Genomic DNA, 13315 nt, shown 5'->3' on the forward strand with positions numbered 1-13315 from the left:
TTCGTAGAGGTGCTTAACAAAGCAATACTAATATACTAAACAACATTCACCATGCGCGATGAATGTGTTTGAGGCTGACTTGTCGATCAAGTTCATTGTTTGTGCATTACTAGGTATGTGAGCATTATAGTTTCTGTGTTATATTTAAATGCGTATCTAAAAGATGAAACAAATGCCCTGAACCAAGCCATCGTTGCAACTATACAATTTGAAGCAAAGTAATGTGCACTTAACGAAGCCGGACTCATTTTGCTTTTTGTTCCGTGTAACGTTTTAGATATCATCAATGATTGTAATACAACCTCTCTTTCGGTTCAAAATGACTCTACGGGTAACACATCATGGTTTGATTCCACCCTTTGGCTACCGAAGTCCCCGTTAAACACGACACGGGGATGCGGTGAGATTAACATTGATGGTACGATACAAGCTAGAAATGTGACCAGGACACGGATACCCAACTTTTTCTTTTGTCCCAAACGTCATAGCCATTATTTAAATGTACATCAAAGTACGTTCCTTTAAAGCTTTGTGTCTTTGGCTTATACATTTTTGAGAAACTCGCGACACAAGGTTAGATGATCCATAGGGCCATAACTATGCACTGCCTGGGTGCAGCCAAACACAAACACCCAGGTCCAAAACTTCCTGTAAAGTTTCATCACTCTGGCTCATTTACTTTTGGAGATACGTTGCATGCCATATAGGCTTTCTTAACTAAGTTAAGGGCCATAACTCTGCAGTTAGTGGGTGTAGTCACTCACAAAACCCTTGGTGCACAACTTCACATGCTGAAGTATTTACATAAATAATATGATCGTAACCAGTTAAAGCTATTTCTCTAAATATATTGTGTTTTTTTGGAATTTGTACCCCATGATGAATCTTATAATCAGAACAGAAGTAACTAAACAAAGCTATTTCAGTGCATTGCAAAACGGGTGCGTTTATTTCAGAAAGTAGCCGAGCAGTTCACAGAAATCAACATACATAATATAACAACATATAATATATTGTATGTGTAATTAAAAGGCGTGCAATGGGGCACACATAGACTACGAAGACAATGTGTATCATTTCTACATTTCAGAAAAAGTCTGGTTATTTTCATTGGAAGTAAGCCTTTCAACTGTTTGCCTCCATAGTGGCACATAAACTGTGTTATTCTTCAGAAATATTTTATAATGAAGATGTTGAGAAAGTTCATACAAACTTTCGGAAATATATATATCATGTTTGAATAAAATGTTTCAAATTGTTAAATTGTGGAATATATACCATAAATGTGATATATATAACTCGTTCTATAAAGTTTGGACACAAATGATTAGCGTGCCTAACCACGGTTACCATTAAAACTGATGTTAAATGGTATTGAACTGAATTTCGAAAATAATGTTGTTCGAACGTGGCTTCTGGTGTGTGTATAGATCGCCGACTTAATTTTGTTGTTTAAAACAGAGTAGCAGACTGTGCTATTTAAAAAATAAATGAATTTGTAAATTCTGCGTTTCATAATACAAAATGTAGGTATTTACAGTCTTTAAAATCCGGAGAGATATTTTCCTCTGACCGACCATTCTTGTGAAAAGTCGTTGTCTAATTGTCCTTGTTTTAGACACGTTTTGCAGATTGAAAAAGGACGACATTATTTTTTTATAGACACTTTTATCCTTATTATTTTAAACGAGATGTATATTTTATAGAACATGCATATCATGTTTAAATTATTACATTGTCTATTCAAACACACTAACATAAGCAAACTAAGAAGAGAATTTTAACTCGTAACTTGTTCCAAATATTATTCAAATTACAAAAGGCAATATATGTCTAGCTATTACAAACGCTACCCATAAGACTTTTGTGGTTCCAAATGAACAAATGTGTAACCGATAGATGACAAAGCTATATTTTGAATATGTATAAACATGTACTTTTATATGAATTGTTCCCCGACTACTTTCCTCGAAGAACAACCAAGCTAAAAATGTACTCATGGAACGATTTTTAAATAGAAAAAATATATGACGTGCAACAATTCGTTAAGTTTTTAGAATGTTTAACGATTTATTATGTTCGTGGTTAGTTTACTAGTATGTTATCGGAATGTCTCGAAAATAGTACAGTGAAAATAAATTAATGGAAATATTGGACAGAACAACGCCTCGTCATAAAGCATCGTGCTCCGACGAAAGCTTTCACACGCCCATTTCAATCATACTAAACGCCAGCTCCACCACTTTTCCGTGGTGCAAAGCATAATTATGATATGTCGATAGTTCCGTCGAGCAGCAGTGCCTTTTGTTTATTTGAAGATACGTTGCATACATATGGAGCATTCGGAACTCTTCGGCCATTTTATCGAAAACAACCTCGGATGTATACCGGTACATCAGTTGAAGTAGTCCGTAAATTTTTTAATAATATCATTAATTAAATGTAGTGTTTAAGAGTTGTATTCATTGTTCTCAGTTTAAATTGATTGCCAGTGAAGTGTATTATTGCAAACATGATTAAGATTCCCAAGAGTTAAGTCATAAAGTTTAACAACTAATTCAGAATACTACGCGATCTATTTGCAGCGGACTTAAACGTACCACATTTTGAGTATGTAAACCGTCCAAATACATCCGAGGTTGTTTTTGAAAATAATGGCCGAGGAGCTCCGAATGTCATATGGAGGTATTTCTGAAGTCGGAGAATGTTGTAATGTGTCAGAATACTGTTACTACAGGTTGGCTACGATTCCGTTTCAATATGCATGTAGTACGAATTGTAGCGCAAGGAGATTTTTGCTAGCATTTCAACTACATTTTGGTGCATAGAAACACCGTAAAGAACATTCAGGCGTATGAAAATAAAACTTTTATGTGAAGTTCTTACGCCGGTACACATCAAAACTTTCGAACTCTTCTTTAACAGGAAATATGCACATATTTTATAAAAGTGGTGACGCTTAGGAGTAGTGGTGGCGCTGTTGGGTGCGATTTTAAGCATTTGGAAGGAAATCAATGTGGTGCCATTTTACCATGCATTGTTTAAATTTATGTTTGGCTTATCTGTTTCGGAAACGATAGGCTATGTGAAACACAAACCAAAATGAGACCAATTTTGAAAACAGTCGGGTGCGTGCTGGTGAATTTTAACCATAAAACTTCCTCTTGTAGACCACGAGTTAAATCTGGTGAGTTGGGATGTACGGGGTATCCCAACGTTCCAATAAAAAGTTATGATTTGCACCAAAAGTATAACTAAGATTTTGACTTCTAAAACGTATCTGTATGTGAGACTAGTGTACATCAGAACTGTTTGTCTAAGTCATAAACATGGAGCGAGAAATATACAAAGTCTTTGTGACAAGCCCTCCAAGTTCATTAAGATATGTGATTTGCCTTGTATATCCTATCCAAAAACATACCTTGGTATCGTCTTCGAAGGCCTGTCAATATATCTCCAATACATACTGTTGAGATCTGATTAAGTTTAGTGTCTAAAAATGAAAAAAAAGAAGAAGTTTACTTTGAATAATTTTAACCACGAAACCTTGCAAAGTGTTTCATTGACTGCTCAATAGGCAAAAGACGCCTTGGTAGACACGTTATTCAAAACGAAAACGGACTCTCATGCAAATGGGCATTAATTATTTCACCCATCATTAAGTTGAAAACACCTTCTAAGAAAGTTTTAAAGCATGTTACGGTATTAGCTTGACCGGTGTAAAAATGCTGCACCACGGAAGTGTTGACAATAAACAGCCTCTTTTATGCACCACCGATAAGAGGTGGAGCTGGAATTTAGTAGACGTAATTTAGCCCAGTACTAACTCAGCCCATACGATTAAGTAACAAATCGTACCGCATGGTTTTCTGTCTTCATCGCAATACCTATCGACATAGTTTTTCATTTATAGCTTAAACATATATGTATGCGGGTTGTCACATCAGTTCACTATATCTTTGTAGTTGTTTATCATATTCCTCATCAGAGTCAGGTTCATCATATGAATTACTTCTCGCATCGCCAGACTGGTCGCTGTTGATTTTGGTGCTCAGTGTGATAAACTCTTTTTCACGCCAAAAAATGCCACAATTTTCAACGGGATTGAAGTTGTTGATCTCTTCCTTAGATGGTATACAAAAGTTTTCAACTGCGAGGTACTCGCCATCTGTCGTCCCACTCATAGTCACAGTGTTCTCGTAGTAAAGGGTACTATGAGTGTCTTCCACGCAGTCGCCGTGATCGAACAACTTGTTATGAAAACGAACGGGATCACGTGTACGGTTCACAGAGTAACTAGCTATACGGGTTGTTAATGAAGCTGTAAAAACATCCTTTATCCTTTGCTTTAGCGACTGAAATATCAAATATTGAATATTGAACATATTCCCCCAGATGACACATAGTTTAAAGCCATGAAAGGTAATGATGATCATGATGATACAAACCAAGAATTCGTAGAAGTATTTTCTCATTTTACTTTTTTTTAATGCATGATAGTACATACTGTGAAGTCTGAAACGACAAACTACTGGCGTAAAGAAACAAAATACAATATGAGTAGAGCTACATGGTCATGAAAGTTGTGTAAGCATATGTCATGTGATGTAGATTCGTTTGCAATGTCGGGAATGACCGTAACAAACGTTTCACCACATCATCTCGTCTCATGTCAGCTGTTTTCACAACCACACTAGAATTAAGTTGTCTTTCATTTAAAGTTAACAACTAGTTACCATTAGTTAACCTGGCCCAACTTTCTTGCAACATGTTCAATCCCTTATAACAGGATTAAGCTCACATTTCCGCTTTTGTAAAATTTGTCTTCGACTGTGAATTTTTTAAAACGAACTTCTCTTTTTTATTAAGGCTTCATGAAATTAGCTACATATGCTTGTTGCGCTTTTAAAACCGCTTAAGACAAATTAGGGCATGTTGCGGAAACTTTATCATTAAAAACGTAGTCACATGAACACATTTCGTTTGACAACGTATTTTTAAAAAAAGCCTAGGATTGTTTCTCTTTCCTTTGTCTTTAACAGTTTCATCATTTAAAATCTTCTTTTAGGTTAAATTCACAAAATATTACTAACGAACTTAATAATAATAATAATAATAATAATAATAATAATAATAATAATAATAATAATAATAATAATAACAATATAAAAAATATAATAATGATACTGATGATGATGATGATGATGATGATGACTTTGTTGAAAATAAGGCCACATTCGCTCGAAATTTCTTAAGTTAATACTCAACTGAGTAGTTTATTTCCTGTATATATTGTAAAAGGAAATAATATTTTGTTTGAACATGCTAGGTGATGAAGCGGTAAGGTCGTAACAATATGAATTTAGTCAATAAGGAAAGAAATGGGATGATTTAAAGCCTGATACCTTCAGTTCACTGCCTTTATTTTTCCGGTTCCTTTTGAAAAATACAGTCAACTGTCTGAAAAGAATAGACAATTGTAAATATAACAGTCAAACTATATAAGGAAACTTTATTACATAGATGTATTGTTTTTCTAAACTAAAATATATGACAACGAAAGACAAAAATGCGATCGATAAGCGGCAAACGGACAGCAATATTTTTATAATAAAAATCAGTGTTATATAATTTACTGCTTGATTTGACTTTTCCAATTGTGCCTACCTTCTGTAGTAGACCGCAAGCAACGCTAAAGCAATGCCAACAAAAATAAATAGAACGAGCCCTATTGCGATCCCTTGTATGCCACTAGTTGAGACGTTGTCTCCATAAAACGGCACTGTTCCGGTCGTTGATTCAGTAGATGATATTTTGGTTCCGGTCGTTGATTCAGTAGATGATAGTTTGGTTAAATATGTTGTTCCCGATGTAAAGGTTGTTTGCGTGTGATGGGTCGAATGTTCGTTTGCCGTTTGGTGGTTTGTAAATGCTGTGCTAGACTCTATTGTAGATGTTGTCGTTGGTGTCGTGTAATGTGTAGTGGATGTTTGCTCGGGGACCTCACAGTAATCTGCGATATATTCCACAACCTTCGATGTTTGATTTCGTGATTCAAGGTGGGTGTAAAAGCTGTCACCAATGTCTGGGGGAGGACATGGAACCATGGCTAGAAGGTTGCAGATGTTCATACCACTGGAACCGCTGGGGCAATATTCAATCTCCATACGTATTCCTTAGTTTCTGGTAAATAATGAAAGTGGGCCTTTGTGGTAAATACTAAATAATTATCAAACAAACAGCAATAATTAACAATTATAAACATTCGCTTATATATTAATGTTGCACCAAGTATCATAACGGTAACGCTTCGCTTGTCGGAACTACACAAACCACTTCTCGAAACTACTCCTACATAAATAAATCAGTTTATTTCAATGTAGTTTAAGAACTATTCAAAGAATAATAACTGAAGTCGAGAACGTTTAAAGAACTGCAGTTGCTTAAGTTAGTAACGGTTTAAACCATAAAACATTACATTTGGACGGTAAATCTGCGAGAGTGCAGCTTTAACAGCAAAAATACAATGGAATACTTCGAAATTATTATACTTTTTATTCTGAATAAAACATTAAGATCTGAATACAGTTTAGTAATATTTTTTCCGAATGATATATAGGTGGGTCAAAACAATACGGTTTATTCGATGAAAGAAAATTGGCTTTGCCATACTAAAGATTAACTGAATCATCTGAGAACCATTATTCAACAACACCGTTGAATTATATGATTATTAAGTCGTCAAAGGTTTATGGTTAGTTTGTGTTTTCAAAGTAAATACGAATAATTAATAAATTACCATTTTAATATTCTACAGACTGTAGATGTCCCAGTACGGCATTTGTATTACGCATTTGCAACTGAGAACTAACATCCCAATGTTACATCTTTCACAGACCATTTAAATATTGGCCCAGGATCAAAATATGATATATAATTTATGAGGGAAAAGTGTGATATATATTTAATTAAGATATAAAATTTGCATGCATGTATATACAGATTTGTCTACCTAGATACGTTACTAAGGAAAATTTTGTAAATCACAACGTTTGACATGGCCTATGACAAATAATAGACATCAAACGCGGTAGGAGTATTTACTTTGCTACAATTGTAAAATAACATATATTTATGAATTTCTCATATTTAATCAAATTTTAAGTATAAACACTTACATCTGAATAACTCCAAACACGAAAGATCGCACATTACAAGGGCGTGTACATTAGTGAAAACATTTTCTTCCGTATTAAGATTACATATCCAGTGTGTGTATACCACGTGATAAATTACGTCATATATGCTACGTCGGAAGGCAATATTTTGCTTAAAATGAAGTCTTAAATCAAAGATAACGTTTCTTCCACAACACCATTTGAAATGAAACAAAGGGCAGTCTATGCCGCTTAACTTTAAGAGACCCGCTTTGTTTTATTACCGAAATTTGATTTCATCAAACACTTCGACAAACCTGTTTCCAAAATGATGATTTGACAGTGCTCCGTCAGACGGCCGCATTGCGAAACGTTTTGAAGAAGTGTTTAAAGAAACTAAACTCTCAATCAAAATCTGGTAAAAGATCGAAGGCAGGGCTCCGTAAGCTGCGTAGACTGCGCTATGTTTCATTTAAAATGGTAAATAAATAGTGAAGATATCTTTGTTTAAAGTCATTGTTCAAATCAAAACATTGCCTTCAGACGTAGCAATTATGACGCAATTTAGCACGTGGTATACACACACTGATATCGGCCCACTGTAGAACGATGTATGTACCTATTATATGAGGACCCTTGATGATGAATACAGATTATGATAACAAGGAGATAAATATATATATATATATATATATATATATATATATATATTTGAACAAGGGAAATACTAGTGGCCTTTCTTTCATCAAATATCCATGACTACTTAAAAAAAAACAGTCATGTCAACTTGAACCATAACGGTGCGACTATAAGGACAATTAGCAAAACAGTATGCCCCGACGACTTACTAGTACTTCGACCAACAGAAATGGAGACCAAGCGAAAGAAAGAGTGACAACAGACAGCTAAATAAAAACACATTTTATTCAATAATCGGTCATATATTAATGTGTACCTGATGTACAATATGTAAGTGCATTAAAACACACACAAGTCATAAAACACCCGTTGAGTTTTATCAGGTTATTGTCAAAAGGCATCATCAGTTCAGCTTGACGCCAAAGTATACTTTTAGGTAGGAATTATTTTATTATGGGTTTTGCATACCAATAGAACCAATGTTTGTTTGAACTTTCTTCTTGCTACAGTATATTTTATGTCAATAAGGCGCAATGCTTTTGAATAGTATCAGGAACAAATATTTACATGTATGCACAATTTTAGAGAAAATATACACAACATGCGAAAACGTGTCAAATGTCCTAACTAAAATATCCTACAATTTTAACATATTTTATCTTGATTCCGTGGGTTTTAAAATTTACTGACTTTTTCCATTTATTTCATTTTTTGTTTAAAACTGTGAATGTTTGTCATTTGAAGCGACCTTTCAGCCAATGTTGAAGACATTTCAATACAACCTTTTTTATCACCAGAAACCTAGTTTGTATACTAAGTATACAGTGTGTAAAAACGAACAATAGTTGACTTATAATACAACAAACCACTTGATAACATACGTCAACTTTCTATCATCATTAATTGAAAGGGATATCTCAGCAGTCAACACCAAAATTAACATGACAATAATTTAAAGAAGTTTTTCGTCCGTGTCAGAGGTTCTCAATTGTGCAAACCATTGGTGATAAAAGCAAGAAAAATCCATTCAAATACCAACTTTTTCAAGGGAATGATATCTTGAAATATCTAGTCATTCAGCAAACTAGCTTCCTCTTGTACAGGCGACCCATGGTGAAAATCGACGTTTTTCAAACTAACATCCTCAACTGACCCATCAATGTGTTCACCGACTGTTCTGATGTATCTGCACTTGTTCAAGTCAGTAAACGTGTCCTCTACTTTGTCATCGACAGCAGAACAAGTCGCGTTGTACAGAAGTTTTTCAAATAAGCTCTTTCGTCTGAAGCCAATATGACCTGCTGAGAATCTGCCACTACTAATGCTTCCGTGTCTTTTTGCCAATATCTCATCAGAGTTAAACGTCGTCTGCTTTATTAACTGAGAATCAAAATCTGCAGCGGTGCTAGAAATGGATTGTCGTTTTTTTCTAAAGGCGTCATCCATTGTTTTGATTCTGCGACGTGCCACAGGGCTGATATTCGGTGAACTGAAATTACTCCCTGCTGACGTCTGTTTATGAAGATCTTTACCAGCTTTAGTTTCATCGTCATTTATCTTTACCGAATCAGGAATTTTGCCAGTGACACCTTTTTCATTCACTGTACTATCGGAGCTCTTTTCTTCAGAAGCTTGCTTTACTACAATAACGTTTTTGCTATCAATATTTTCATTGTCACCGAAGTCTTGAATGACAAAATCTTTATTAGCAGCATCGGGGATTTCAACTTTTTCAGAGTTTATATTTGTACTTTGATTATCTATGCCCGTTGTGCTATCACAACTGCAGCTTTTCGGGCCGGTATCCGTGTATTTCATGCAATTGTTGTCCACGACAGTTAGATTACTTTGCTCACCAGTTTTCTGTGCGCTAGAAATTGTAACAGTTTGTACTCGTTTCCCCGACACTGGCCCAGGACTACAAGTGACAGATCCAGAGCGATTCCTAAAGTTTTCCCTCATAAACACAGGGGTTGTAAATGATCGTCTGCGAAAGCCTGTAGTTTTGGCGTCAACGATGTCAAACAAATCGTCATCGTTAGGGTTTTTATTCTTGTTGTGCTGTCCTTCGTCCGATGAGTTGTTTATGGGCGTTACTCGTTGGCCTGCAAAGGAATGCGTCCTAGGTCGCATGGTCCTTTTCTGCTCAGAGAAAACTTCGGATTTTCTCCCGGCGCATGAAACTGTCGCCTCAGGTGTTTGCAATGCTTCTGTTCTATAAATATCCAGTCCGCTTTGTGATACATCGGTTAAAGCATTCCAAGCTTTGGCTGAATATGGGAAATGTTTGGAAACCAAGAATCGCGACGGTGATGATGCAGCAACCGATTTACTGCGAGCACGTGGACCAGCAGACGGTACTGTTAAATGTCGTCTGCTATGCTGTTCTTTCCCGTGTTGTTTGAGAAATCGTTCCTTTTCACGATCAAATTCCAGCATTTTCTTCCTTTTAATAGAATCCATTGTTTTAAATTCATTTTGCAATAATACGTTTGTTTGAATGTGTTGCCTGAAAATGGCTTCATAGTCCGAGTTTTTCTCAGAACCATACGACATTCTTTCGGAAAGAAACAGAGACTCCTCAGAGAAACGGCCAATGAAATGGTACTCACAATTTTGCTTTAATGTAAATATACGCAAGCGATGTTATATATATAATGATAAGGAATAAAAATGTTTCCATTTAATAGTTGATTAACACCAACTTAAACAATTAATCTTTTAAGAGCTGCAATATATAGCTGCTTATTCACATTGGTCTTCTTGTCAACTCGGCATTCACTAATCATTTATAATTCACGTGTTGACTTGCTTGTCATAAAGTTGTTAACAATTGTAATCAGCTGTCAGAGCGAATTTGTGTCTTCTATTGTATGGAACGGAAATAGTTCTTGATAATATAAACAATTTAACAAGAAACGCCGCAATGCGACGAAACCAGGTTTTTAATGATTGACAGAAGAACTTCAGACTGTGTCTATTTTTCTATTTTTAGTCACAGTGACCTTGACCCTAGGGACCCCAAATGCAATCACATGAAAGGTATCCATAAACTCTTCCTATAGCCCAAGTTTGGTCAAGATATGTCAACCCTAACTTAAGTTATTCAGTTTCAACTGTTTTTCTATTTTTAGGTACAGTGACATTGGTCTTGACCCTAGGGACCCCAAACGCAATCTTATGAAAAGTATCTATAAACGCTTCCTAACACCAAGTTTAGTCAAGATATGTCAACCCTAACTAAAGTTATTTAGTTTCAACCGTTTTTCTATTTTTAGTAATAGTGACCTTGACCTTGATCCTAGGGACCCTAATCGCAATCCCATGAAAGGTACCCATAAACTCTTTCTATAGACCAAGTTTGGTCAAGATATGTCAACCCTTACAAAAGTTATTCAGTTTCAACTGTTTTTCTACTTTTAGTAACAGTCACCTTGACCTTGAACCTAGGGACCCCAAACGCAATCCCATGAAAGGTACCCATAAACTCTTTCTATAGACCAAGTTTAGTCAAGATATGTCATCCTTAACTAAAGTTATTCAGTTTTAACCGTTTTTCTATTTTTAGTAACAGTGACCTTGACCTTTACCCTAGGGAACCCAAACGCAATCCCATGAAAGGTCTCCATAAACTCTTCCTATTGACCAAGTTTAGTCAAGATATGTCATCCCTAACTAAAGTTATTCAGTTTCAACCGTTTTTCTATTTTTAGTAACAGTGACCTTGACCTTGACCCTAGGGACCCCAAACGCGATCCCATGAAAGGTACCAATAAACTATTTCTATAGACCAAGTTTGGTCAAGATATGTCAACCCTTACTAAAGTTATTCAGTTTCATATGTGAGTTTGACGACGCCCGGCCGCCCGCCTGCCCGAACAACGACGTTTGCCATTCTAATAACCAGGTATCTATGTGAAAACCTGGTTAAAAATTGGTTCACTCTGAAAAAATATACTAGTAGTAGAAGCTAGAACATTTTAATACTTTTGATTTCTACCAAGGTTGTTCACCTTGGTATAAAATTGAGATCAACCTAACCCATGATAAATTCAAGTCTGAAGGCTGTTTTCGGAGATTTAATGGTTTGTACAAGTGTAACAATGGAAACGGTGTTTTTTAAAATTATTATTAGTACAAATAAAATATTATTGGCCAAAATCTTTCCTTCAAGAAAACTAACAAGTTCATTGAGATTTGTAATACTGAGAACTTTCAAAACAGTCTCAAGTATAACTCAAAGGTACGATTTAGCACATATATAATATGTTCAATCAGAAAGTAAACTGACTCAGTAGTTAAAGCCACACCTGCACCACACCCCAACAGCACAGTTTCCAATATTGTTTGATTCAAACATTCAACAAGAAGAGTGGTTCCTGCTCCTCATGTACCAAAACATTCCAAAGAGTCCTTTACAGCATCTGCCACCTCATCTATAAGGTTGTATCTGTTTTCTTTCGTGACCTGCAAAGTGAAAATGCATTGCAATATTAAAACATGTGAAATACAATGTACAGACATGGTGGCCTTCAACCCCACACAGGGGATGCAGCAGGGTTTGGCCAAAATAGCCATGGACAGACCTGCACATTGTTGAAAATGTTGAAAAGTCGTTTTGAAATACAAGATCAAAATCAGTGATACCAAAGGGAACATACATAATTTATGTATTATAACACAACATTATAACTCAACAGTTATGTGCCTTGTTACGCCAATATCTCTGACAACATCAGAACTAAGATTCATGTGAATGACTCAATAATGGCCAAGCTTAAAGTTTTTAGACGACTCTAAGACTAAGACAATTTATCAACTTGCCCCCCCCCCCCCAGCTTATAAGCTGAACCAAGGTGTTGCCTACAGAACCTGATCCCTCTTAAAATCACCCCCATCTGGCTCTAGCTCCTGTAATATAATATGGTTCATAATGGATACAATGGTTGCAGGCCGTCCTTGACATTCAAAAACCACAAACACCTTATTTTGGTATTATGCTAAGTACCATAAATAGAAAAAAGTATTACAACACAGACCGATATTATCTATTTCAACTTCAGCTGAACTTAAATAATTTAAAAACACTTATTAATACTCCCATGAGTGAAAAGTTCACCTAACTTGAGCAATGTGTGTAATCTTGTATAATCACAAGTAAGTGTTTTGTTTTGTCAAAATGCAAAAAACGCTGATATATGTTTTAAACGTGACACTTTTTTCACCTAGGGATATATATCAAAAGTCTATATTTTTCTCATAAATGTACATAACCTGTTTAAACTGGGGTGAGCCTGTATTATCTATCAGTTGGTATAAATGCAATTACATGTACATGACATTCTATCAAATATGTATGGTGTTGTATGATAAAAACTACATATCATGAACATAATTGGTATGCATAATTTGAAATTTCTTTTCATTAAGTTAAATAACGTTTAATTAGGCATTTTTATGGGACATATCAATAATCAATAAAATACCAGTAATCTAAGAATTATGTCAGTCTGACTCAG

The 13315-nt window shown here is 35.4% G+C and overlaps 2 protein-coding genes across 2 annotated transcripts in view; both read right to left on the reverse strand.

Moving 5' to 3' along the window:
- Window positions 1-920: 920 nt before the first annotated feature.
- Window positions 921-7232, reverse strand: LOC128207431 (uncharacterized). Its single transcript, XM_052910342.1, has 4 exons — window positions 7179-7232; window positions 5668-6183; window positions 5406-5460; window positions 921-4355 (listed from the first exon to the last, which is right to left on the reverse strand). The coding sequence occupies exons 2-4, from the start codon at window positions 6165-6167 to the stop codon at window positions 3939-3941; spliced, it is 972 nt and encodes a 323-aa protein (XP_052766302.1). The 5' UTR covers window positions 6168-6183; window positions 7179-7232; the 3' UTR covers window positions 921-3938.
- A 4628-nt stretch (window positions 7233-11860) lies between these two features.
- Window positions 11861-13315, reverse strand: part of LOC128208053 (cancer-related nucleoside-triphosphatase-like) — a 30401-nt gene continuing 28946 nt past the window's right edge. The window contains exon 5 of the mRNA XM_052911365.1: window positions 11861-12263. Coding sequence (XP_052767325.1) covers window positions 12183-12263 — 81 coding nt within the window. The 3' untranslated portion in view covers window positions 11861-12182. The remainder of the gene's footprint in view (window positions 12264-13315) is intronic.

Source organism: Mya arenaria, chromosome 11 (assembly GCF_026914265.1).
Source record: "Mya arenaria isolate MELC-2E11 chromosome 11, ASM2691426v1".
Lineage (NCBI taxonomy): Eukaryota > Metazoa > Mollusca > Bivalvia > Myida > Myidae > Mya > Mya arenaria.

Coding starts and splice junctions, on each gene's coding strand:
- LOC128207431 (XM_052910342.1), bottom strand. CDS start 6,167: ATGGAGATTGAATATTGCCCCAGCGGTTCCAGTGGTATGAACATCTGC. Junction 5,461..5,667: donor CTTGCGGTCTACTACAGAAG/GTAGGCACAATT, acceptor TATTCTTTTCAG/ACAGTTGACTGTATTTTTCA. Junction 4,356..5,405: donor ATAAAGGCAGTGAACTGAAG/GTATCAGGCTTT, acceptor TTGATATTTCAG/TCGCTAAAGCAAAGGATAAA.